The sequence below is a fragment of the Chiroxiphia lanceolata genome, chromosome 18, assembly GCF_009829145.1.
Source record: "Chiroxiphia lanceolata isolate bChiLan1 chromosome 18, bChiLan1.pri, whole genome shotgun sequence".
Lineage (NCBI taxonomy): Eukaryota > Metazoa > Chordata > Aves > Passeriformes > Pipridae > Chiroxiphia > Chiroxiphia lanceolata.
In genome coordinates, this window is record NC_045654.1 from 10,063,506 (window position 1) to 10,090,821 (window position 27,316).

The 27,316-nt window shown below is 49.4% G+C and overlaps 1 protein-coding gene and 1 long non-coding RNA gene across 13 annotated transcripts in view; one reads left to right on the top strand and one right to left on the bottom strand.

Annotated features, from left to right (window-relative positions):
- The window catches only part of NCOR2 (nuclear receptor corepressor 2), a 238,186-nt gene that overhangs the window by 124,069 nt on the left and 86,801 nt on the right, over nucleotides 1-27,316 (bottom strand). For all 12 annotated transcript variants that reach the window (XM_032705362.1, XM_032705361.1, XM_032705360.1 and 9 more), the window contains one exon: nucleotides 18,351-18,531. In XM_032705362.1, coding sequence (XP_032561253.1) covers nucleotides 18,351-18,531 — 181 coding nt within the window. The remainder of the gene's footprint in view (nucleotides 1-18,350; nucleotides 18,532-27,316) is intronic.
- On the top strand, nucleotides 10,263-14,060 carry LOC116795584. The gene is made up of 4 exons (XR_004360091.1): nucleotides 10,263-10,410; nucleotides 10,623-10,831; nucleotides 12,336-12,585; nucleotides 13,781-14,060. It is a non-coding gene; the product is annotated as an uncharacterized LOC116795584 (long non-coding RNA).

Genomic DNA, 27,316 nt, shown 5'->3' on the forward strand with positions numbered 1-27,316 from the left:
CAGTGGCTTATAGGTGGGTAGGTTTTTCTAAAGGAAAGCAAGCTCCCTGTCAAAAATGTAGGAGAGAAAGGTTCCTCTCTGTGCACATGAAACAAATGATACTCTCACATCTCTGCCCATACGCAAGACAGGGCATTTTGAAACTTTTACCTGGCACAAAACCCCTTTGAAACCTGGTTCCTGATACATTTTTATCTTTTACATTGCAGAATATGAAGCAAAAGAGCAGTAAAGCTAAGTAAGAGAAATAGCTGCAAGTCACAGCATAAACAACATGATCATCATCATCTGGTATTAGGTCATGATTATACCAATAGAGAGAGGTAGTGTCCCTCACATAACTGGGCACTGTCATGTCACAAGCACCTCTCTAAATCAAGGGAATGACAAGCAACAAGAGGAAGGAAAACCCAAAACTAAAGACAAAAAAAAAAAATCTTGCCCATCCAATGATGTCCAAAAAGCAGAGCTCCCAGATTTATGCAAGGCATGAAGCCGCCCTTCTTCTAAATCACAAAAATGGGTTGAAAAGAGGTTTGCAAAGACCAGAATCCACCCAGAGCCTGGGGCAGACTCCAACTGTCAGAGGTATTTTAACTAGTGCTCTGTTTCCTACTGCTCTCAAGAAATGGCTCAAAATATATTCCCCTGCTCCAGACGGTGTCATACCCAGGCTCTGAACAAGTGCAGTGTGAAACGTGAAATTCTTCTTATTAACGTGAAGTCACAGACTTCCAAACCAGCAAGAGCTGGGAGAGCTGGAATAAATCTGCTGGAGGGAAGAAAACAATTACCGCATTACTCAAGTTGATATTTTCTCAGTAATTATACTGTTTCCATGTGATTTGTTTTTACACACGGCTAACAGCTACTGCAGCTCCTGTTTATCCCTGGCCTTGTTTTGTGATTTATATGATAACAAGGGTGGGTGTGTGGGGGACAGAGGCTGCATAAACCTCCCCGCAGCAAGAGGAGGTGCTGGCACTGAAGAAAACAATTATCACCGAGGAGGCTGTCAAAGAGCAAGGGCAGGCTTTGGGGTGGGCTTCTTCTGCATGCTTAGGGATAAAAATTGCCAACATAGATAACAGAGCAAGCCTGCTACAAGCTATTAGGTAGTGACTTTAAAAACACGGGAGAAAGAGGGAAAAGGAAAAGGATAAGACAACTGCCTGTTGATGCCTTGGTAAATTTGGTATCTCTGCCTTCAGATACACCAGCAACTGGGTCCACAAGAAAAAATACAGTGGGAACCCCAACCCTGGTCTCAGGACACAATGCCCCAAACCACTGCTTATTTTGCATTGCTGACCCACCTCACGATACCCCCAGGGAGCTCATGGGAGTTGCCGGGATGGAGAAGAGCATCTGTGCCATGTTTCAGCTCAGCACCTACAGCTGGATGCAGCCCAACCTCTGTGAAGGGTCATTTTTCTCAGCTGCTTCCCACCTTCGGGAGATGGCAGATCAGGAGCTCCGCTCCATCCACACCTAACTCTTGCTGCAAAATGCATTTTGACCTTGCTGATCCCTTGACTGCACCAGCTGCCTCTTCAAAACTCCACAGTGGAGCTTTCCAGCCTCCACACCCCCTCAGTGCATACCAAGAGAACAGAGCCACTTGCCTGGGACAACCCTCAGGATCTCCTGCACGGCACACAGTGTTTGCCCTACATATCATCTTCAGGAAGTCCAGGTCTCTCCCTGCCTTTCTAATCCAGATCATTAGCGATGTTCCCCCAAGCCCAGGACAGAGATTTAGGGATGCCAACATCATCTCTTCCACAGTCTGTTCACTTTCTAATTATCAGCCAGCAGCAGCGTTTCCTGCTGGAGCACCAGGAGGGATTAAGAGGTGTTATCTCCAACTCCTGCCCACTCACACATCTCGTGTCCTCATGGGTTGGAGAAGATTGCCAAAGCAGGCAGGATAGGCTGGGGCTGCTCAATTTGTGCTCAAATTAATTCCCAAAAAACCCATATGAATTTGTGATTAGTGGGCTCCCTCTGAGGGGTACACATCTGTCACTAGAGCCTCTCATAGCAGCACTGAGCCAGTGAACATCTTAGCATTCCACCAACCAACATCCCTCCCAAACCCCCATCCGTGTGAGACTGTGCCACACAGCAGAGCCAGCAGCTCATCCTCCCTGTTCAGGAGCCCACAGATGAGCAGCATCGCACTCTGAGCAGACAATGAGCCCCGGGGCTTTCCCACACTCCCTGGGACAAGAGCTGAGAAGGAAAGTCAACACCCCACACCTCCATCCATCAGGTTTTAAGGTAAAAACATGCATATAAAACTTTTAAATGGGCCAAATACAAACCAAAGGAATTTTTTTTTTAACTGGAAAAGTGTCCACCATATTCTGACATATCAGCAGCCCCAGGATGACAGCACTGACAGGGGGAAAATGTTACAGGGGCTGAAAAATAATGTGCTGTCTCCCCGAGGAGACACACAAGTACGAAGTCAGGGAGCCCGAGCAGTGAAAAAGTACATGGAGTTACTGCAACTCTTTTGTTCGCGGCCATCTGCTGTGCTAATGGCTCTTTCAGCAGCCCAGCCCTTCAAACGAGGTTTTAATTTCTAATAATTTCTAAATACTGCTGGGCTCTCGTTGGGCTGCATCCCCCTGTGCTGGGAGGGCTGCCCAAGCGGGATGTGTGTCTGCTCTGGGAAGCACCTGTGGAGCTGTTCACCAGCCATGAGAACATGGGTGTTCCCAAGCAAGACCAATCACTGCTCCTGAGGGATGCCAGGTGTGGGATCGAGGCATCACCCACCTCCCTCCTCTGTCCCCATGCTCCATGGCACGTGCAGGCACTAGGGGAGGAGCAAAACAGGGATCACTTTCAATGGATCCAGCCCAGTACCTGCTCTCACGGGAATTCAAAAAGCTGGAGACCAAGGAGCTGTCTGAAGACAAAGCGGGGGTTTTTTAAACTTAATTCCTTTTTTTAAATAAATCTGACTTTACGAGAAGGCCCACGAAATTCCTTTCCTCTGTAATCCAGCTGAATTCCATGCAGACAGAGCAAAAAAAAATCCCAACAATTTCTAAGCTTGCACGAAAGTAGGTCAAAAAACTTCTCCAATGTTTCAACAGCTTGAAGCAATTTAATTGCAAAACCAGTACCAAATGCTGACCCTCCCTCCCCGCCCCCCCCGCCAGATTTATGAGGGTGGTAAAACCTCGCCAGCGACTGTCTCAGTTCAATGCACTACCCAAAGCCTTGTATCTGGTCTCACAAAACTTGCTTGTGCTCAAAAGAGCCATTCCACGGTGTTATACTGAGCAGATGCTGCCTCTGGATCTCAGGATTGCAGAATTCTACAGAAGCACCAGCAGATTCAGCTTATGGACTCAGAGGCAGCCGGGAATAAGGGGTCAGTTCCGGAAATACTTACTCAGGCAAACTCCCACTGAAGCCAAAGGCATTACACCGACAAATGGATGCTGTGCCTTTCATTCCCTTCCTGCGTTTCCCCATTAGTGGATAATAATTGCATTGAATGCAAATGTTCCCCACTGACTTGAAGGAGTGATGAATTCTCACCTACCCATCTAGTCATTATAACGAGGAGCTAATTGCTCCACCTCTCATTAAGAATCCCCCAACGCTGCCTATTCTGCATCCCTGCACTTTCAGTTGATCCTAAGTTTGTTCAAACTGTAACTGTCTGGACTGAAATTTTCCATGCTGAACATCACCTTCAGGCTTTTTTAGGCTATTTTTTTTACCCTTTTTTTTTTTTTTAAATAGTGAATTTCAGCCAAAACAACTCTGTAGCTTCCAAGAACAAGTTTACAGGAAAATATGCATTTCTGCAACATCCAGAAAGATTCTGGGAACCTTTTCTTTGAGCATCTTCAGCACAGTTGATACATCTGGTAAGACTCTCTGCCAGCGATTCGCATTTGTTAACGCTGAAAAAGTGTCCAAGGCAAAAGAAAAGAATATTAATAAAAATCTCATCTTGGTGCTTGCCTAGGGAAAGACTTGGAATCGAGCAAGCAAGAGGAGTGGTGTCCTGGTCCTGGGATGCTCCAAGATAGGTATTGCACTCTGCCTGTACTTCTGCAAAGGAAAGGAAAGGGCTGAGCTGGAAGGAACATAATGGTATGTGTGGAGTATTCCAGGCCAACAGCAAGTGCCCTAAAATAGCGATGAATAAATGCAGGAGTCATGGTTGGGACAGAAGGTAAAGCCTGAGACCACCCACCAGAGGATAAGGATGGAGTAAAGCAACCAGAGACCCGCTCGGCACAAGACAGAGTCTGTCCCAGGCACCAAACACAGGGGCATGTAACTCAAAGAAGAGTGTGTCCTGCTGCTTCCAGCAAAAAAGGGGAGGACAAATTAAGGTTGTCAGAGTAGCCCATAGAGCACGAAGCTCTTCTACTCTTCCATCTGAAACTTTAATGTTCTCTCAATAACTTGCTCACCCAGCAGCCACCCAAATCATCACCAGTGCTGCTGTGGCACCCAACAGTGTGCTGCCAAGAGTATCACTGTCCCCTAGCACAGCACTTCAACCCTAAATCCCCACCTCCCATTCACAAACTCAAACCCATGTGTTTAAACGAGCAGTGCTTCCCCCAACCGGGAAGAGATGCAGGCACAGGAGCCCCCCACAGCCTCCCCTCTGCCCACTCCAGTGCAAGAGGACAGTCCCTGCCAGGCATGTCCTGTGCTGTGGCAGGGACCAGGCTCACCCTCAGCTGGAGCCAGGAGGAAAACCCTGGTGTCTTAGTTTGAGAAGGCAAAACAGCTCCCGTGGGGAACAGCATTGGCTTGTGGCAACGGGAAACAACCACGAAACTGCAGCGCTGGGGAGGCATGAAAAAGGCACCAGGTGCGTAACCCATTGGCTCAAGAGCACGTCAAAATCCTGCACCAGGATATTCAAAACCACGACCTGGGTGACTAAGACCCGGGAGGCCAAGAGGAGGGGGCTGCCACAAACTCACCTAAACGCCTGGGAGGCACATAAACAACACACAAGGGAGGCGGGAGGCGAGCGCTTGTTTGATGTCTCTTAAAAAGGAACCAACTGTGAAAAACGCTTCTGATTACAAGGAACGCCAAGGCAGGGAGGCAAATTTTTAATTGCCCAATTTGGCTCTTGGCCAGGCAGCAGGGTGAGCACCCCTGGCTGGAGAACCGCATTTTAAAGGTAACACAGCAGAGCCAGATGCTGCTCCTCCCGGCAAAGCCGCTTGTTGCTGAGGCTTAAACCTCCCTCGCATTCCCCGGAGCTGGCCAACTTTGGGCAGCCTTCACAGGAACCTCAGAATAATCACCATGGACTTGGGAACATGGGATGTGGTGACATGGCCTCACGTGACTGTCCCTCCCTCCTGGCTTTGTATTTCTCTCTGTGCCTGCTGCTCAGGGAGTTTCTTTAGGGAGACCCCAGAGAGGTAGAAGGGGTCCCCTGCCTGGGGGTGCAGGCACAATCCCTAAACCTCCTCCAGCAACCTGGAAAGCATCTTGTCAGCCAACCCAGCAAAGCTCAGGGGAATAGAACACTCACTCTGTGCCTTTGAAAGCTTTAGCTTCCCAACATTTTAATTTTTTATTTTTGGCAATATCACTCATCCTCTTCCACCTGGCACATGCAACAAAGCAAATTCCAAGTCTTTCCAGCACATCAACCAGGCAGGGATGTAGCATCAAGGTCTATGTTAATCCCAGGAGGCATGTTTCCTCTGACAGAGGATGCTGGAATAGTCTGTGCCAAATCCCAGCTGGCCCTCAAGCAGGTAGAAAGCCCTCCAGCCCTAGATGCCACATGAAAAGCATGCCAGAGTTTTGTAAAAGAGGCTTCTGCAGAAAAATATCCCTTTTTATAGCAGTGAAATACTCCAGTGACCAGCACAATTGCCACCACACTGCTGGGACAGTGCCTGCATCCACACTCACCAGTCCTGCAGAAGTGGGAGCCGGGCAACTGCATCCCCTTATATGTGCCCTCCTCTGAGCATCCCATTAAAAATATATAATTTCACACCAACTGGAAAAGCTATGTCAGCCAAAAAGCAGGCAGGCAACCAGTCAGCAGGATTAAAGCTGCTGCAGTGCCATGTGTTCGAAACACGGGGCCAGATCCTAAGCTGGGCTCAGCACCAAGACACCCAATGCTGTCCAGGGGTGCTGGGGCATGTAAGCCCCTGCTCAGATAGCTGGGAAGGGCAGGGTGGCAGGGGCATGCCAACAAACCTCCTCCTCTGCTTCCAGGAGCAACTGGCAGGGTGCTCCCAGGTGGGTGCCTGCTCAGCTTGGGGCTGTTCCCCAGGAAGCTCCAGCTCATTCACTGGGTGATGCCAGGTGCATCCTCCAGCACACGGACAAACACGGGGGAGGGAAAATCCACCACAGCAGCTTCTCCAAACCTCACTGATTTAAAAATAAAAAATTGAGGGGAAATGAAAAGACAAAAGCCCTTCTCAGCCTGGTGTTATCAAGCAGAGGAAATGAGACTTCTAAAGCTCCCATTCAGAGAGGAGTGGGGGAGAGAAATCCCACTCCAGACGCACTTGAACGAACAGCTTTTGAAATGGAAATGTTGCTCTTCAGAAACATTTAAATTTCCTCCTATTGCCAGGGAGGAGGCAGGAGGCCGAGGAGGAGCAGGGACTCCTCAGCCATGCACATCCCAGCAGGATACACATAGGGCAGTACTTGCCGGCCCTGTGAAGCAGGGATTTGTCTGGGAGTTAATCAAGATGGCACACAGCATCAATATTGGGAATTTGGCTTGAAAGGGCATCAAATTTAGGAGAGGGAAGGGAATGACTGAAGACAGCTCTTTTTAGCCACTGCCACAAGCGAGATACACTTAAAGGCAGCTCCTCCCCCCCTTCAAAACCACCACTGAAAATTATTTTACCCAAATCCTGGGGGCCAAGCTGCCCACCAAGGAGGAGACAGACTGACGGAGAAAGGAAATGCAAATAAGACATAAAATGGTTTGAGCAGTGGCTGAGGTGCACTGTGGGACAAACCCAAACCTCCTCTTCCATGCACCAAGCCAGGATCACCAACAACTCCCCTGGGGACAACAACTATGCTGGGGACTCCCAGCACATTGGGCATGGGGTGACAGTCCCAGCACCAAACCCCTGCTCGCTCCCAGCAGCTCCTCTTCCAGCTGTGTCAGCTCAAAAAACTGAAGTACCTGCTCCTACAGCAATTCATCGAGCTCCCCTCACCAGCTGCATGTCACCACTTCCTTGCTCCAGGTCACCTAATGTACAGATTCATCCTGGCTGTGCTCTCAAGTATATGAAGCTGGACATCAAATACCTCTCATCTCTAAAAACCATGGGGGACACGACAGGGACAATGCTCTGCCTGCCCCTCCACTGCCCAAGGAATCCACCAGGAGCCTGACAACCCCCATGGCCAAACAAAATACATCCTCTGGCCACCGTCCCAAACTCCCCACAAGCAGCACCTCGGGACACACACAGGCGGGGATGTGGGACACGGCCCCAGCTGCTTGCACCGACTTCCATCTCGGTGCCGTGGAAGAGGTGGTGTAGCACGGATCAAGGCCCTCCACCCCGGCAGGATCCGTGCTGACAGGGAGCACGGGTGGTGCACAGCAGCCGTCAGCTGCACCATCCATCAGAGCCCGCCGCCGGCTGCGCTCAGTGGTTTATTGTTCTAATAATTGTGCAGACACGTGGAAGGGGCTGCCTCGACATTCGCCGCTTGTTTGAGTAGCCATTTCCTTCACTGCTCCGCCTGCTTTTCCATCAGGAGGCCGCATCCTGCGGCAGGCAGGCCATCCCCACCACCACCCCCATGCCGGCGGGGCAGGAAGGTGGGAGGAAGTAACATCCCCCAGCACCAGGAAACGCAGGCGGGCGCGAGTCCAGATCCGAGCCCTCAACAAGACCAGGAAACCATGCAAAACAAGCCTTTCATGAGAGTTTTGGATTTAGATGGAGAATTTTTTTTTTCCATGATATCCCTCCCCCCATTCAGCAGGTAGAGATGGTCAAAGAGTGCAGGGACAAAAACGTGTCACTCCTCGAGCATCGCTCAGCTCTGCAACCAGAGCAAGACTGACCAAGGAAAAACCAAATACTGACAAGAGCGTGGGATAGAGCAGCTCCCAAAGGCTCAGAGCAGAAACACCATTTCTACCTGTGAATGGCTGTGGGAGTTACTCAAACCACAAACCTCTGCCCAGGCTGTTCCTGCAGAAAAGCATGAAGCACCTCTGCCTCCCCAGATCAGGGTGTTACAGAAAAACCTGAACATCTCAACTCTCATAGCAAGAATAAGCCCACAGTGAATTTGTTATTATCTGTTAGTAAAGCAGCAGCTTCCCACCAAGGCTGGAATTTCCATCTTGGTTTGGCAGGCACAGGGCTGTGAAATGATTACTGTGTTTACTTTTCCTTTGCTAACTATAAAATCCCATTCCACTGCCCTGCCAAGAATGACTGAAGCTAATAAAATTCAGGCATTTGGAAGAAAGCAATAATAAACCTCCCTTTTGGGGCCTTTATGATGAAATTTCCCCACTCCAATCAGCGATTATGCTGCATTCATGAACACCAGTGATGTCTCCAAGTGCACCCAGATTGACTCAAATCAATATTTAGCTTTGCTTGAGACTGGAGCCCTTCTCCTTGTGTCTGCTGAAGGCAGGATCACTGAACGAGGCTAGAAGAAGCCTTTGAAAAAACACAGCTTACAAGTATACGAGGCAGCACATATATGTGTGTGTGTGTATATATATAAAAATGTAGGCTTATCAATTACTTAAAAACCTATAAAAAAGTATATACACATGAAACATTCACGAATGCATGAATTTACAAATCTCTCTCCATTAATATAATGCACTGCATATACTTATATACACACACCCACCTATTCTTTGGGAGTTTTTAGTGTTTGAAAGACTGTAACATTCCTGTGTTTACATCTGCCACTCTCTCCGCTGCCGAGGCAGAAACACATTAACTGCTACAGGCAATGTGCTCTACATCATACCTGAGATGGCTGGCACAAGATAAAATAGCACAGACCTGAAAACCAACCTGAAATAAAAGCCTGTGCTTGGTTCGGTCACGTAACCACGTGGGACGGCTTGACCTGCACCAGGCAATGGTTCTTTCTTAAACAGCCACAGGAATGACAGCATCCAAAGTGGAGATCAGAAGGCAGAAACGATCACTGCTCCTCCTCAGGGAACAGCACAGGGAGGAAAGAAATCAGACCCTGTTTGGGCAGTGACCAGAGCAGCTGCTCGAAGGCAAGCCAAGGAAGTGTTACTGTGCAGGCAGAGGTGGGGATAGAGGGGTTAGCAGGCATGTGCTGGAGCAGGGTGCTGTGGGCTCTGCAGCTCGGGGAGAACCCCTTGGGTTGCAGCAGAGGACTGGGAAACCCCACACCCATGGCCCATCTCCTCCTCTGCTGCCTGGCACTGCCAGAGGACGGAGTACCACAGAACAGTTTCCTCACAGGAAAAGGTACAGGGTTAAAGGGACTGCCAGCCCTCAGCCAGGATGAAGGCGAGTAGAACCCGGGCAGAATGCTGACACCTGCAGAAGAAGATGCTCTGTCAGAGAGCTGAGATGACCGAAGAGTAACCAGATCGAGGTCAAGACTGCGAGGAGGTGGTTCAGGTCATTTCACCCCATGCTACTTCTCCCCCACGAATTTCTGCTTTTGATCCACCAAACTGGGGGTAGGACAGAGCATATTGCTCCCACCCTGAGCCAGCTCTGCTGCTGGGTAAAAGCCCATTTCCAAGGGCAGAGGGAACAGGCTCCACTGCGCTCTCGCTCTTTATCCTCCTGGAAAAAGGTGCCAAGAATTAGAATTACATTTTTCGAGAGCAGCAGAACAAGCCAAGGGCCTGTCAGCTTGTCCTAAAACAACCCCTCTCCGCTTGCCGAGCGCGCAGCCAGCATTCCTGACACACACCAGCGTCCATCGCCCCCCGGCCCCCCCATGCAGCACAAAGCTGCGGAGCCAAAAAACCCTCTGAATGTTCTCTGCCTAAAACACAGCCAAAGAGTTTTTCTGTTTAAAAAGCAAGTTTGGGTCAAAAAAGAAAGGAGGTTTTCAGCGAGTGATTTTAACTAGGCCCTTTGGCACTCGACAGCTCCTCTCTTGTTATCGATGCTAAGGGTGTTGTTAAGAGATGAGGCTCCACGAAGCACGAACGTGAAGTCACAGAGCTTTAGCAAGGGCTGTTGCCATGTTCAATATGTTATTACAGCTCCATCACCACAGGCACAAAGAGCAGCAACTCATCTCTGCCAAATCCATCTCTGAAATCACTCCCCCACTCCATCCCCTCCAGCAGCAGCAGGCAAACACCATCGACTGCTGTTGCATCTCCTCCAAGGCTTCCACCTCACACTGGGAAGGAAGGTATTAGCATGAAATACCCTCCTCCTCAAAACACAGCACCCAGGATCAATCTGATGGGTGTCACAACTCACTGGCTTTCCTTGTGTGAGTCAGAACAGTAGACAGGCTGCATTTCCTAACCATGGAAAAGTACAGCACCAAAAATGTGCTGTACTGTATGTTCATGGAGAAGATGCCTGAGCTGCTCCCACCAAACCCCTTGCCCTCCCCAGGAAGACCCTTGGAGAGAAGGGGTGTGCAGAGTTGCTGAAGAAGGAGGGTAGCCGAGCTCATCTGCAAGATGTCTGGCAGCACCCACAACTCCTCCCAGAAAATCAGGAGAAGAAAACCGGATAAGGCTGAAATTGCAGCAGGAGAAGAAAAGAGCCAGGACATCCCTGTTAGTAGCAGGACTGAATTCTTCCCTGGAACTTTATTCCAGGTGAGGGGTTCTTTTCTCATACAAGTGTACTAAATGGGTTGAGCACACGCAGCAGTGGTGGCTGGCACAGCCCTCCTCACCCTGCACCTTACCCGTGCTCTGGAGCAATGCACAGGAGAGCAGTACCAGTTTCTGCCATACCAACCCTATTTCTTAAATCCCACTTGAGGACTGACAAAGTAGCAAACTAGCTCTGCTCTCTCCTGCATGTCCAGGACATAACAGGGCACATTAGAATCCTTGCTATGGAAGATAAAATAGATACACGTAACATGTATAAACACTTCAGAGATGGAGAAGAAAAGTCTCCCTGAACCCACACAGCACACCCAGCTCACCAAGCTGCCCTGTTGCAAGCAGAAAGAGCTGGCAATATTTCTTCCAATTACAGGGGTGAGGCACACAAAGTCAAGGGACTTTCTTTCCCTCCAGCAGATCAGGTGAGATGTCGCACTGTGCGAGCCTTGTAATATTGACAGAGTGGAAGAGAAAAGTCCAATTATGTAAATGATGAAGCAGGCTCCCGAGAAGCAGTCAGCCTTATCACATCGCCCTTCACCACTGCTGTGGCTTGAAAGGCAATTTAAAAGGTTGTTTTGGATGTCGATCACCACAAATGAGCCGAAGAAGTGCGAAACAACCTGTGCTTGAGGCACTGTCAGTTCTCCTGTTCATTTTCCAGCTGCACTGAGCCTCAGCCCTGCTGTCTGTAGCTTAGGGACTACCACAGGCTGGATCAGCCAGGGCAGGGAAGAGCCAGGCTGCAGGTGGCTCGGGGAAGGGTCAAGGGTTTTTACATGCTGCTTCTGAAATGTTTCCGCAGCCCATGAGGGCTTTCCCTGACATATCCAAGTCTCTCAGGCCATACTTCAGTTCTTTGGCCATAGGAACTTCAGGTAAGAAATGGAATAAAACTAGTTGTCTTGCAAAAAGGGCTGGCTGGAGGAGCCGAACATCTCACAAGGACTATGCAACGCCCAAAAGCATCTGTTTTTCAAATGAAACCAGCATGAGCCCATGCACGGGACAGAGATTCCAGATACAACACTCCTCGAGCTGTTTGTTCCCCTGGCTTCCCGTCCCACGCTGGTGCACTGCACAGGCTGCTGACAACTCCTCACAGCCACCCTGGCACAGCCACTGCACAGCGGGCGATGGAACGGACTGCAGGGCATGGCAGGAGATCCACTCTGCTTGCATATGGCAGGCACACACTCCCAAAGGTGTGTGTTCACACGCAGGTGAGCAGGGGCCAATACACTCACGTTCATCCTCACACAATTTAGAAATGATCTTTGGAGCAGGGAGGAAAGCAGGGGGTGGGAGAAATCCAGCCAGAAGTGTTTGCACTGTGACAACGTGAACAATGCAAATATTTCAGCTTTTAAATATGTTTGGAATGACAGAGAATGCCAACATCTCCCTCATCTTCCCAGAAATAGCTTTGAATCATTGCTGCCCTAACGTAAATTCCCCACCCCACCGAACCATTTCTTGCAACCAGATTTTTATCAGGCACAAGTCGACAGCAAGAGCAAGCCCACGGCAGATGGGTGGACGTCGAACACGCTGGAGGAGGATCCTCCTACAGCTCCTGGACTTGACAACCCTACTCCACTCGCTCCTGATGGGCACTCAACTCCACTGGCTCAGCTTTTCAGGGAGAGCCCAGCTGCCTCCCAGCCATGGCTGCACAGAGAGTTAACAAGAACTGCCATTCTCTGCAGGGGAGGGAGGACAAAAGCAGGAAAGACGTAGGTGTGTTTGTACCCACTAAAATGGTTTCATTTCATTGCTCAGACCTGAGGTTAGAGCCATTTCCACTGAAGTCTGCTCCTCCAAGAAGTAGTTGGGAACAACACAGCGTGTTCAGGCTTTTCATCGACGAACCCACAGTCCTCAGGGCAAGAATTCTTCTTTTCATGGCAACGTGCTTGAGGCATTTCATCTTCCACACGGTTGGTCAAGCCACACACTGGCAGAGGTCTCACTGGGAGGGAGCAACAGGGTGCTGGCAGCATGGGTGTGTCCCCTGTCCATCAGTGCTACTGCAGCTCCTCAGGATCCCTCTGCCTGGGTGTCCTGCAGGGCTTGCTGACAGCCACCCCTTCCCCAAAAGGTTTGGGCACGGCCACAGTTGGCCAAGGAAGCACCTCCCTCTCCCATGGCAAAGGTGCACGGCCAGGGAAGACAGCCCAGCTATTGCTGGGTCCCTGCTTGCAGACGATCACCAAAAGCCCAAGAAACAAGCCCAGAACTCTTTTTCCCAAGTGAAAAACAACCCCCAGTGGGGAAGGGAGAGCCCAGCGTGATCCACACTGCAAACACAGAGGCTACAGGAGGACACGCGTCCAGGGACGGCCGACGCTCACAGCTCGTTCCATTCTCCAGCCCCTCTGCGCTATTGTTCCACAGCAATAAATCATGGGGAGGTGCTGGAATTCTGGGCTGTTTTCTACAAGAGGAAGCCTGGGGTGCCGGATCTGAGATGCCACCTCGCTTTTGCTTGCTAATTCCCTCGGCGGCCGCTGTGCTCAGCGCCGTTCTGAGCCCTCCACTCCCACGCATCCCGTCGGAGCGCCGAGCTCTCCCAGTTCAAAGCACTGCTGCGTGTCCACCCCCTCTGCTCCCCTCCCCCAGCCCTGGATTACTCAATTAGAGATTATGCTTTTGCCAGTTACCTCCAAGCCAACTGGGGCCTTTGCCAAGGTCAACACAAGTTCCAGCCAGTTTCATTAATAACTGCGAGACCAACCCACTGGAAACTCTGAGAGGTTAATCCCAGCAACAGATCAATGTTCCCATAACAAAGCCACGGAGCAGAAACGCGACTGGTGATTTACCAGCCAGCCCAGCTATCTGTGCTGGGAGCTGTGGCACTGCCCCTCTACCCTGTACCAGGGCAAACCCTGCTGCTGGAGACCCCCATCTCCCACTCCTCTCTCCTAGAACATTCGGCAAGGGATGGAGCAGCGACCAGGGCCCAGCACTGCCAAGGCCCCAGCCAGCGCGGCGAGGAGGAAGCAGGGCTCCCAAAAGGCCTTTCGGCTGTCCTCGGTGCCCTGCCAGCCTGAGCCCGGGGCAGGAGTTAGCAGGCTAGCCAAGAGCCTTTCCATCCCACAGCCTGTATTCCAGGAGTTCACTGTAAATTGGGCTCTGGAACGGGCAGCCAGTGTGAAACTTGGCATGTACGTTGCTGGCTTCAACGCATCATTAAAAAGGCATTTCAAACGTGTTAATTCCTCCTTTTTCAATTAATTGCTTTTAAATCTACATTAATATGCATCAAAACAAAATACCCTTTGCCCTAATTTCTGCTTTGCCATACATATTTCCTGGCCTTGGTGCTGTCTTTTCCAAAACTCCCCCCTCTCCCTTTTCTTATTCCATTTTTCAGTCCAGAACACAACAAAAACACTCATGCAGAAAGGGAAGAAATTAAAACCTTTCCACAATGTAAAGCAGAGTCCAAGTCCTAACAACACATGGCTTCTTAATTGCCTTTTTCCATCCATAGTTGTTAATCACTTTACAAAAGAGGGAAGTGGCATTGTCCCTTGTACAGATGGGGAAATCTGAGATACAGAAAGGGGAAGAGACTTACCTGGTGACCAGCAGCCTGCCAGGGCAGATGGCAGCAAGGTTCAGGTTTCCTAAGCCTCCACCCAGCCCTGTACCCGTGGGATTACATGGCTCCTGTAAGTGAATTCCTGTCGGAGCAATAAGCTACACGTAAGTGCAGCCAGCCAGCCTTTGCAAGGGGACTAAATGCAGATCACGACTGACTCACATCCTATAGGAAGGAGCAGCAAACCACATATGTGGTAGAAGAGCAGTCCTAAAAATGGGGAGAAGAACAAGTGGAAGCACAACAGGAATATGAAGAGATGGAAAGGGGAGAGGCAGGATGAAGCTCCAGCTCTGGAGAGGGGAGAGCAGGCGCTGATCGACCAGACGTGCCACGCTCGCCGTCCCCACAGGGCAGGATCGCAGGCAGCACCAGCTGCGCACGTCTGCGCAGGGACAGGGATCGTGCACAGCATCACTGGCCTGCTCTGGGGCCGCCTGCTTTACTCCTGGCTGCTGCTACGTGATGGAGGTCCGTGACTTTATCGGAAAGAAAGAAAGCAGAAGCCACCAAGGGTCCTGGGAACAAGCTCCCGCATCTCTGCCAAGAGCACACCTGGCAAAGCCACATCAACGGCAGCTTTTCCAATGAATCCCACATCCAGGTTTGCAATGATTGAAAAAACAGCCCTGCTTTAACTGTCTGGTTATTGTCAGCCAGCTCAAGGGAGCACCTTCCCAGGAGCAGTGTCAGCCCTGGCTGGCACAGAGTGCATGGGGAGATTTCATTTCTCCCCAGCAGACTGAGCTCACCAGAGCCCTCCTGGCCACATCCAGCAGCAGGATCCCAGGACCACAATACTGCAGCAACATCCCTCTTGCTGGGAAAAAGATGCTCAAGTCGGGGAAAGCAGGCAAGAAAACAACCTTCTGTTCCCTGGCTTGAAAAGAAACACCAGTGTTTGAGGATATGAGCAATGTGAGGTTCTTAAGGAAAGGTAATATCTTTTACTGGACCAAGTGAGATTTAGCTTAAAGCTGCTGCTTTTGAAAGGCATGGTGCCCAAAAGCACGTCTGCTTTCTCCAGCTAGAGTGTGCTGATCCAAGAGAAGACATTACCTTCTCCTTACAGACTAAGCCTTACTTGGAGTGAGGCTGCAGTGATCCTGAGCAGGGTTAAGGGGTGCAGCTCACCCCGTGTTTGGGAGAGGTAGATGAGGAAAAAAAGACACGAGAGATCCACTTCTCTTCAGCGAAAAAGCTCTGGAACCTGCTACAAGCATTTACCACATCAATTTTTCTATCTGTGTTTGGAGCACAGATTATGTGTCAAAGGCCTTGGAAATGTGCAGGAATGACGTTGACTTCTCTACCCTCGGCTGAAGGTTGGTGAATCCAGTTATCAGTGGTTACTGGGGGTATGCTAAACTCATACCCCACCACAGACTCGATTCTGCATCTCATCCCCACCACTGCCCTGAAACCGGCAGAGACCAACACGTATCCACTGCCCGGGAGCAACATCCATTACAGTTACATCCCCTGGGACAGTCAGGCTGGCGCCCAGAGTGTGTAACCAAACCCCTACCCTTTTTGTTGAGGGCTTTGTGGAGCTCTTACTGTGTAAAAATTAGCTCAATCTGTAAAATCACCATGAAAAATCGTCCTAGCACTGTTACTCCAATGAGTAAACTGAGCTCCTCCCCACGCAGTAACTGCACCAGCGTGGAATGGGGTAAGGAGTAAGGGAACAACTCCTAGGATACTCCATCTAAACGACCAGCAGCGTGTTTAGCAATACTGGGCTCACATGGTGCGTTTCACCCAAGGAGCTCACCCGCTTGGCAAAACTGCCCTAGATAAAGTATTGAGTGACTTCATCAGGCACTGAGTCAGCAGGACAGAGAGAACAGCAAACACCTCTCTCCAGCTCTGGTCGCTGGGACACACGTCCTACCACCATGTTTTTGCCACTGCTCTGGGACACGCATCCTGCCAACACACGTGTGCCACCACTCCAGGACATGTCTCACTCAGCACAGAGCCTCTGGGGAAGGTCTTTAGCATCTGTCCCAGGCGGTGGGTTACACCGTCAGAGCCCAGGGCTGAATTGTGCAGTTGTTGGCTTAGCATAGATCTGAGATCTGTGTCAGCAGCCCAGATCTGCAAGTGTCCAGAGCTGTGGCCAAAGATCAGCCTCAGCTCTTTGCATTTCCCCTGGACCAGCGCACCCAGAACAGCTCCTCCACCATGCTGAGCCTCACAGTGATGCACACATCAGCTACAGGAGCTTGTCCATGACCTTAATGTCCACCAGTTTATACGCTAGTCTGAGAACAACTAATGCCAAAAGATTGCTACTAACCCAATTTCCCAAGCTGCAAAGGCAGATATACTGCGTGCCCCAGACTTGCCTTCTGCTCCCAACCCCACTGGAACAGCACTGAGATCATCCAGTCTTGCAGTGAGCTCCATCAAACCCATTCTGGAAACAGCTCCTGCTAGTTTAGAGCAACTAATCCCAGCTCCAGTCAGGCTCTCACCAGTCAAAGACACCACATTTTCTTCTTCCTTTTCAGACTCTAAAATTACAAATGGCTCCACTAAAAGTATAATCTTGTCTTGCTGAATTGTATCTCAGCTCTCTCTCTCTTCCTCTTTCATTAACAAATGTTTTAAGCCCCATAAAATCCATGTAATTCTTGGAAATGTGTCATAAACCAAGAAGAAAATGCAGCTCCTAAACTCACCAACTAATGCCTCAAGAGCAGCCTTGCCTATTAGAAACAAATAGCTTAGATGATCTGTGGCTTTCTGGTGAGAGGTAAAACAGAACTGCTGGTGAGAATAATGTGCAGACAGAAAAGTCATCCTGGTTTCCTCACATCTTTGGAGAGGGGTATTTTTTGTTTCGGGGACAACCGTGTATTTTTCCCATCAGCCACTCAACCAACATCCCCCAAGGGCACAATACTCTTCAGAGCCTTCAGGCCTCCCTTGGCATCTGAACTATTCCAAAGTTAAATATCCTTCTCATTAAAGATAGTTCAGAGGGATCTCAGGTAAAGCCCACCAGTTCCTTATGGATAAGAGATGTCTACATATCCTGGCATTTCCAAGGAAGGGCTTTCTTGCCTGTATATTATTTCAGTCAGCTCCCACAGGGATACAGAAAACCATCCCCATCACCCTGGGTACGGATGCAACTTCCCTTTCATTTCATTGCAGGCTCAGGCAGTTCCCAAGCCCAGCCTGCAGCTGCACTAACCCTCAGCACTGGCACCAAGAGAGCTGACCCCAGCACATTTATCCAGCACGACTCTCCTGCCAACCAGGAGCATGTCCAAACCCAAGGTAAAATCAAATACAATTTACCCCAACAGAGCATGAAAGTAAATCCAAACAGGCACACAAGCAAGGGATTTCTCTTTGCAACATTTATTCCATGTGCAGAGGGGACGATCGTAAGTAAATGATTTGCTTTGTTAAATGAGACTGGGACTAGGGAGGCTTTCCTGGGGAAGATTATATTAAAGAATCACCAGAAACCTATTCCAGCCCTTCAAACACTGATATTAAATAAAGAGATGTGATAAATGAGAAATGTCAAGTAAAAATCAAATCAAGGCAGAGTATCCAGAAAAGCCAGACGTGGCCATCCTTAATTCAGCCTACAGGAGCTTCCAAATTGTTCTGGTGCATCTAATAGCCTAGTAAAAAAAGGCCTATGACTGTAACAGTTATGAGGAAAACTGATATGCTTCTGCTTTCCTTAAGTGGTCACCCCATCTCAGGGAATATTATCCAATACCACCAACCACTGCTCAGTGCATCGGGAACCACCATCTACACTGCGTTCAGCAGCAGCTCAAAGGCAGCTCTACACAAGCCAAGGGGACCCCAAAACCCAGACCCCACACCCAGCTGGCAGCCAGGCCATTGGTCCCTTACCTTTGAGAGATCTTCTGTCCCTCCCTGCTGGCTCTGGTTCAGGAGAGGCGAGTGCCGCATCAGGGGATCCTGCAGCAGGTCCAGGCGTGGCCTCTTGGTTTCAATGAACTCCAAGTCTGATGGCTTGGTCAGGTCAGAGAGATAGGAATGCGCCTCAGTTCTCAGGTGCAGCTCCTGAGATCTGTGGACAAAGGGAAAGGAGGCTTTAGAAAGCAAACCACCCCTGCTTTCCCCTGCTCTGCAATCACAAACCACTCTAAGAAGACAAGGCTCAACATCTGCCCATTTTCCAAAAGGATCCATGGGGGGAGGACAGATGGCCCTGGACTGAGACATCTCAGGCACAGACTCTTAGCTCAGCTGCTGGGCACGGTGCATCTCCTGGAGCAGGATCACTGCCATCCCCCAAGCCCAGCAGGCCACCCTGCTGTCCCCCTCCTCAGCACTGCCACCATGTCACCTGGAAGGCCTCACGGCCCTTTCCTGTCCAACCACATGTGGTGGGGTTGTCCCTATACCAGGGCAAAGTGAACTAGGCTGCAGGTTTGAGCCTTCCCCGTCATGCCACACATGCCAGGCTGTCCAGAAAGAGCCAAAGCTTGGAAAATCCCCAAATGTGGCCCATAAGTCCCCCTGTGCCTCCAAGATGAGGCAGAGCTCCCTTCTGGTACCTGCACCACTGTCTATTTTTAGCATCTTCCATAGGAATACCAAAGATTATATGTTGGGGAAAAAATGCCTACTCCTCCATGGCTAGACAGTGGGGATTTATTTTTCTAGGATGGGGGAGGAAAGAAAGCAGCCACATGTAGTTGCACGTCTCTGACACAGACCTGGCAGGCTGCAAAGGCACATTATCCAGTGATAGCAACTGCACTGACAAGTCACATCGGGCTCAAGTATCTTCCACCCATTAAATATGATGCAGTTGGTAATACCTGGAGAGTGGGCTTGGTTTTGTTTTTTTTAAACAAATGTAAAACTTTCTTTGTAGCTCTGTTTTCCTTAGCAGGATTCTCTTGTGGGAATTGTAAAGGGATCCTAAAAAAATACATTAAACCTTTTACTATGCCCCAGGATCAGCTTTGCTGCAGCAGCTCCAAGGGTGTGTTTTTAACACTTCAGGTAGAAATGTGTCTTAAAAAAATAAAAATAAAACAAAGCACAGGGGATTTAAAGCTTGTGAAAAAACATGGATTTTTTTCTTTTCCTCTTAAACAAAATTGTTGAAGTTCTCCTGAGCTGGTGGTGAAGTGTACTCCTCAGTTACCAAACACCAACAAACTAAACAGCCTTTGGAGCTGCTCGAAGGGGACAGAGAAAGGGGATGTGTTTTTGTCAAGATCAAGAATAAAAACAGGGGTTCTCATGCATCATTTGGCTCCCACCCACAAACTGCTGACATTAAATAGAGAGGATGGCAAAAAGGGAAGGACACAGAGCCCTCTGAAGCCAGTGGCCATAACCACTCTGGATCACATCCAGGGAGAGGAGGAACCCTGGAGAAATCCACCTTCTCAGGGACATCCTGAGCACAGCCCTCTGCCCTCCCCTATAGCAGCATGGCCAACTCAACCCAGCTCCAGTTTATCAAGTTAAAGTTGAGGGGTTTTATTTTTTAATTTAAACATCAACAGCAGGCACAAAGCATGTGCACGCCAAGCTCTGCTGCGGAGGGTTTGACATTGGCATTGGGCAGCACCTTTGCTGCTGACACACAGAAACAGAATCTGGCTCATCCTCTTCCTCCTCCCCAGCAAAAAGGAGCTGGAAGAACTGGGAGGCTCCAGCACTGCCTTTGGTGATCCAGCCTACGAGACTGTGAATGCACAGCTCACACAACAAACTTTTCAGAGCCGAGCAGCCTGAAATCTGGCACTGAAGCACAGCTCCTTTCACCTGCAAACACTTTCACGCTGACTGATCCTCAACTTTTCTCAGCAAGCCCAGAAATCTCTCCTGGCACCTCTCAGGTTTCCTGCTGGCTGGTCCCAACCCCTCGTGCGATCCCTGCCCGCCTGCAGCTGCGCGCCAGCATTTCAGGCTCCGCCGCAAAAACCGGGAACAATAAGCAACTGTTGAGCTGGGCAGGTGCTAAAATATTCCAACACCCAAGGCTCTGCTGTACTGAGGCAATTAAAAATGAGATTTATTTTCACTTCTTCCCTCTTTTTTTTTAAGGTCCTATTACCAAGAAGCTGCTAATTGACACAGGACGTGTCCGAGACCTCTGCAGTTGTCAAGAACCTGACACAACTGCTATGCTCAGAAAAAAACATGGATTTTAAAGATAAGAGCACCACTCAGCTTTACAAAGGCAGTTACTCACAGCGAGGCAGGGGCCACGCCAGGGAAAGCAGCTGCAATGTTATAGGGTGCTATTTTATTTCCATTTCCACATCCATTGGAACTGCTATTAACTTTATCCACTGGAATTTCCAGCCGCTCCCAAGATTGCTTTGCCCAACATGACCCACTCAGCCTGTCCTAGCTGCAAACACAAATGCTCTTGCTCGAAGCCTTCACACCTTTCACTCTTCACATCCACACCTGCAGCGAGCTCTTTAGAACAGACTTTTATACAGCGATGACGTTGCTGTCAGCACAAAAATAACCCTGCCTGAAAAACCCTCCCACTACACTGAGTTCGGTGTTCGCTGCATTTTCCAAATAGTTCCCACCTGGCTGGTTTATTCCAGAGATTCCTAATTTGCTGAAGGGAAAAAGTATTTTTAATTGCATGTGAGTTATGCATAATTAAATGAAGTAAAGCAAATGCCAGTGTTAATTATGAAGTGGGGCAGGTTAGTCTTCACCTGAGCCCTTCGCCACAAACGCCAAACTACTTCGGGGAAGTGGAGCGGTGTGAGATCTGCTGACACACAAAGCTGGGTGCCCAGGGTTTGCCCGACTTCCAGCCACCCACACAGAGCTCTGCTCGGGGCAGGTCCGAGTCCAGAAGAACAAGATAACCCAAGATTAGACCTCTGGTTCATTACCAATCTGATAAATGCATCGCTCCCTCCCAGCTGCAGCTGTGTTACTCATTCACCGGCCGATTCCTCAGCAGACTCACACAGGATGTAAGGAAGGAATGAGCAGATCAAATCCTGCAGCAACGTGGGGCACCTGCAGCTTGCTCCAGCACGTGTCAGTCACTGGGACCTAGGAAAATATCTCCTGCTATGTTATACCTACACCACAGCCAGCTGAGCATGAGATGGGCTGAAAACAGGGATTGTCTCCTAGCTGAGTATCAAGGAATCATAGAATCCTTCAGGTTGGAAAAGACCTCTAAAATCATCAAGTCCAATCATTAAGCTGAGAGCATCTCTCTGTGGAGAGAGAATCAAACGAGGTATCCTGAGCTGCCCCTGGAACTTCTAAGAGCAGGCCTGATGACATCTAAATGGATTTTACCTTTATCTTTACTTTCCTGAAGCCAAATCACTGGGAAACAGGCAAGTACAAACTTTTCAGGAGGCAAAAGAAGACTCTCCCACCCCAACCCACTGATCAGCTCTTCAGAGCAGCACAACTCTCCCCTGCTCTTCAAAAACTTTCCTCTTTCTCCATGAGCTGAGCAGCAGAAGGTGGCTGCTGTTCTGCAACATCCAGAAGATCCAGCCTGACTTCCCACAGCCATACCTCCTGCACTGAGGGCTCAAAACAGCAGTGACTTTGAGTCAGCCCTCACCAACTTCCCAGCAAGGGCACATTAAGAATTGCTCCCATCTGCAAATACTGTTCCCTAGGTACCACAGGGCCAAACAACATAATCAGGCTGGAAAACTCACTCTGTCTTTTGGAACTGGAACCAAGACAAGTGATGGCCTTGCTGAGGCTGTTTATTTCCCCTGGCTGAGATGGTTTGGTGGGAAATTGTCTCCAAAAATAAGTTCTAAAAAGAGTATCCAACCCCCACAGGTACAGACAGACAATAAAATGCTTTTGAGAGAGAGTAATACATAAAACCACTGGTGTTGAAGTGAATTATTTATAGCCAACTGCTCCAATCCTCTTAGGTGCAGAGGGGGACCAGGTTCTAAAACCATTCCCATAAGCGAGATTAAGGCACAAACAAGGCCAGATGCTGGATCCCCAAATGATAATTCAACTTTATTTTGTAACCCAAAAGAGCAGAGAAAAAGAAGGAAGATGGAAAAGTGGGAAAAGCTAAGGGTAACTGTTAAAAGCACAGGACAGGAGTTACCACCACCATGAAGTGCTGCTGGCTTGCAAGCTGGTAGGTCTCTGCTGGGCTTCTTCCCTGGTCGCCTTGTATCCTCAGAGGCAGGATAACCAGCAGGGTAACAGAGGGGCAGCAGCTCCCACAGCAGTGTTCTAAAACAGCCCCCCAGCAGTCCCCGGGCATGGCCCTAAATACCCTGGAGGCCCATTGGCCAGTTCACCAGTACCCAGCAAAGATCATCTGGTACCAAGATGGGCCCTGAGCATCCACTGGCTGGTTCCCCAGTCTCCAAGCACGATCTGCCTGGCACACCTCATTTGGGAAAGTCCTTCACCCATTTTTTGACTGTAACAACTTTTTGTCCTTTCTGCTCCTCTGCTTGCCCCTGCTGCCTTGCTGGGTGCCTTCTGGAGCTTTTGCAAGTAGCTCGGCTCCTGCAGCAGCCCAGCTGTGGCATCAAGGCTTTTTAACAATGGCGAAGCAGATTCCATCTTGTAATCTGACTCCATCTTGTCATCAGTCCACTACACCAACACCAGGATTTGTCAGAGGTTTCAACAAGCCCTTCACAGATAATGAGAGCCAGAGTGGGACAGTAGGCAAATCAGAACCTGTTAAAGAGAGAAACTGGAGGGTTTGTAGGAGCAAACCTGCCACCAGGCACCTAGAAAAACTGATATATTCCCCCTGTTAGATAGGTGGAAAGGGAGAAAAACCATCATGACTTGATGGGAAGAGCTGCATGTCTGGGTGGGGAAGATGGAGCTCCCATACCCTCAGCAACATCTGCCAGCAGCAGGGCTGAGTCTTTCCAAGTCAGAGGTGTGGGACAGCCTCGAGCAGGATGCTTAGCTCACCATGTGGCTCAGCTCAAGGACTCCCAGGTCCTGGTGAGGTCTGGCCAGGTGCCCATGTGCATCCTCGGGATGCTCTCTGGTTGTGCATTCCCACACAAGGGCAGGTAGTGGTGTCTCAGCTGCCCTGCACAACCCCTCAGCCACCTTCTTCCAAGCCAACTGCAATTTAAATGAGAGCAGATGCTTGATTTAAAACTTGCATATTGAAGATCCCCATACACAGAGCCTGAATTATTCATGGATGGGACCACCAGAAGCTTTAACACAATGGCACTGCCTCACTCAAGAGAAGGAAAAGGAATATTTGTCTCTCTCCAAAAGCTCCCCCACATGCTTTGTCCAGGCATCCAAAACTGGGGCCCGTCAGGAAAGCCCTTTTGGCAGTCCTGGGTGGCTGGAGCACTCCTGAACTAATGGCTTCAGGGATATCCCAAAATTTCACAAGGTCTGCTGCATACACTGCAGGATCACCTTTCCTTCCCCAAAATAAATCTGGTTCAAGACTACACACAAGAAAGTTGCTGTGTGGACTTTTACTCCTTATACCAGCCAAGGCAAAGCCAAGATTTCCTCTCATACCTCCCTGCCAGGGCACACTGGCCCATTCCAAGAAGCCTGGTGTCTCTGCATCAACTCTGTGGAGCCTTGGTCATGCTCTGTGCCCATCCATGGACATGCCCACAGCCCACACAGGAGCAGAGGGTACTTGTAAGACAAGGCTTGTCACCAAGTGCCTACACACCAGCATCTGCCCTCTCCAGATGTTATTGTCCCATGTTCAGTTATGAGGAGGAAAAATACACAGCTCCTGGAACACCATTTCCAGTGTTAAAAGACACGCAGGTGAATGGTTGTGGGGACTCCAGCTCGCTCCTGAGAAAAGGGTCACCTGTAAAAATGGAAACTTAAAGACAATAAATAAAATCAAATTGGTTGTGTTGTTATCTCGGGAGCAGTTGGTGCCATTTGGCCCAGCACAGATGAAGACCAAGAGCTGCACATGATTTCCAGTGCCACACACACTGCCCTGGCTTCCCACCGCTCCCTGGGCTCCTCAGGATTAATCCCATTCGAGAGGCACAGTGATCCAGCCTGCTCTCATGCCATACTGCACATGGCTATCTCAGATGGCTGCAGAAACACAGCAGCTGCTTAATGTATCCAAAATGTCATCCCACAGATCAACACCGGGTAAACTCTTCAAACTCCTCACACCTGCTAAGCCGAATGGCTCCAAAAGAAGAGCATGATCTCCTGAACTGGGAAAATAATCCTCTATAAAACAGTGACTCATCTCATTCTGGATAAGGGTGGAATATACTGTGTTAACATACATACCACTTATTTACAGCCACGTTTTCTGCCAGAGAAGCCATTATGCACCCCAGCATTCCTGTGTTAATATGAAATCTTGCTCTAAAATCCCAACACATGAAAAAAAATCAAAAAAACCCAGTTCCTTGATTTTTCAGACCCCTCACCCAACTGGCACCTGCCATTTAACACTCAACCCAGTTTTTCCTCACTCCTTTTGAGGACCAAAATATATACAGAAGAGGAAAAAAAGCCCTAATCCTTGTCAGCTTGCCAGGGCATTCCGCTGCAAGCATTCATGGTACGACTTGTACCAACAGCAGATCCTGAAATACTTCTCCTCGCTCCTCCAGTCCAGTTGGCACAGCCAACCGAACAAGCTAAGGGGAAGTCTGTGGATCCTTCCAAGAAAAAGCCTGCTACCAAAAAAAAACCATCATGGAAAGCAGCACATCCCTGCAAAGACAGACAGAGCCAACTTTCCCTATAGCAACAGATTCAGACTGGTTCAGGTTTTCCTTTCTTCTTCCAAGCCAGAATTGCTGCACAGGGAGTTCAAATCTTTGCCCAACCACCAAGGAGTGATGACGACTCTCAATTCTGACGTACATGGAGAAAGAGCAGTCTGTAACTTCCTAATGAGCCTCTTGCTCAGGAAGCCCCAAAATGCAGGAGTATCTCAGCATCTGATTCCTTCCTGCAAGTTATCACTCAACAGCTTTTTGCCCCAACACCTGACTCATGCTTAACACACTGTGCCCATGCTGAAATGCTTCACTGCTTGTTCCCTTTCCACTGGATCACAACTAATCAGCATCCTGGTGGCTGCAGCAAAACTGCAGCCAGGAGAGACCAAAACCCTGCAAATCTGCAGGAAGACCATCTAAGCAAGCCCAAATTATTTCTGTGGGATTTAAAGCATCCATGGGGTCAAGCCTCAAATACCACGTGCAAAGACAGATGCAGAAGCTTCAGAGATCTGCCCAAAGTGAAGGCAAAGTCAAAGTCACATGGATCCCTGTGGTTTCCATGAGAGGAGGGCAAACACCAGCCACCCACCAGGCAGGTGGGCTCAGAGGAACAGGGATTGAACAGCACGAGGTTCTGAACTGCTCTCCAGCTGCAGGCGCTGCTCTGGATCAGCACGAGGTACAGTGATGGTAGGGATGTCCACCCAGGAATACACACAGAGCTTGATCCCCAGTGCTGTCAGTTTGCCATATCCCACTTGCACCAGACTCCCAAGTTGATTTCCTTAAGGAGGGGAGTGATCCTGGAAGAGCATCAGCTACCACAACCAACAGCAGACAGGCTGCTTCCTCTGAACTCCTGAAGCCACGGAGGATTGGAAGGGTTCCCCTCCGCCAACACTTGCTACAAGGGGAAGATTGTCTGGTGCCCACCACCACTGTGTGCCAGGTGGGCTGCCAGGCAGGGAACCACAGTGAGGGTCTTTCTTTCAAACACAGCACACCCCTGTGCTTCTCTCTACTTAGCCCACCTATGCCCTGTTGTGGATGTTGTTTGCCTGGGTCTCCCTCCTCCCAGCCCCTCACACCGAGAGCCAGCTGCCTCTGCTGGAAATCATCAATCCCAGCCCAGGAACAAAGCCAAAGTGCTGAGCCTGCCAAGGGGACTCAGCTGCAGAGATGGCTGCCACTGCCACCCTCCCTCATCCAGGCTGTGCTCTGTGCCAGGCAGAGCCACTGCTATTTTTTGGGAGGGCACCAGTGACCAACCCAACCTGCTCCAGGAGCTCCAGGGTCTTGGCCCTGGAACCCTCAGGTGAGTGACCATCACCCAAAGGGCTCTACTTACAGCACAGGAGGCACCGTGTTACAGCAGATCCTCACACCACAAAGGTGAACAGCAAAGCCCCGTAAGGATGGATCTTTGAGTGTGGTGCTTAAAGATGCAGAGGAACAGCAGTTGCCTTTGCAAAACAGACTAACACCTCCCAAGCCCAATGGTGCCCAATCCAAATTACTTCAATAACAAATAACACTGGATTGAAAATTTCTTTAAATTTTTCAAAGACTGCCCCGCTACATGCCCAGATGCCCCCAAAATTTTTTTTAATGAGTCTGTGTCCCAGAATCCTGGCATAAGATCCCAACTGAACTGAGGTGGTATTTTTAGCTTTATTATCTAATTGTTGCAAAAGTGCAATATTTCAGATGTTATGGGGAAAAGGGATGAAATGTAAGTTGATTCTGTTAAAAAAATTTCTTTTTATAGCATGACAGAGCATCACCATTCAGGTTGAAAGTGAGGTACCATGATAAGCATGTGGATGTGTATCTAGTTCTGACAACCTCACTTAACTTTTACCACATTCATGTGATTGCCAACACAAAAAGAAGCTTGAAAACTTGGAAATATTTGCAGGCCAAAGGGAGATGCCTGGGTGACCACACCAGATCAGGCATGTGGTACAGCAGACACCAAGGCTTGCTGCTGGGTTTTTTTAGTTATGTGGAATAACCAAGATACATTTTTTTAAATAGCATATCCAGACCTTGAAACCTTCATTTTACTGGAGAGCAGAACTGCTTCTCCATTTTGCAAACCATCAGTAGTGTGAAAAACAAAAACAGGCAGAA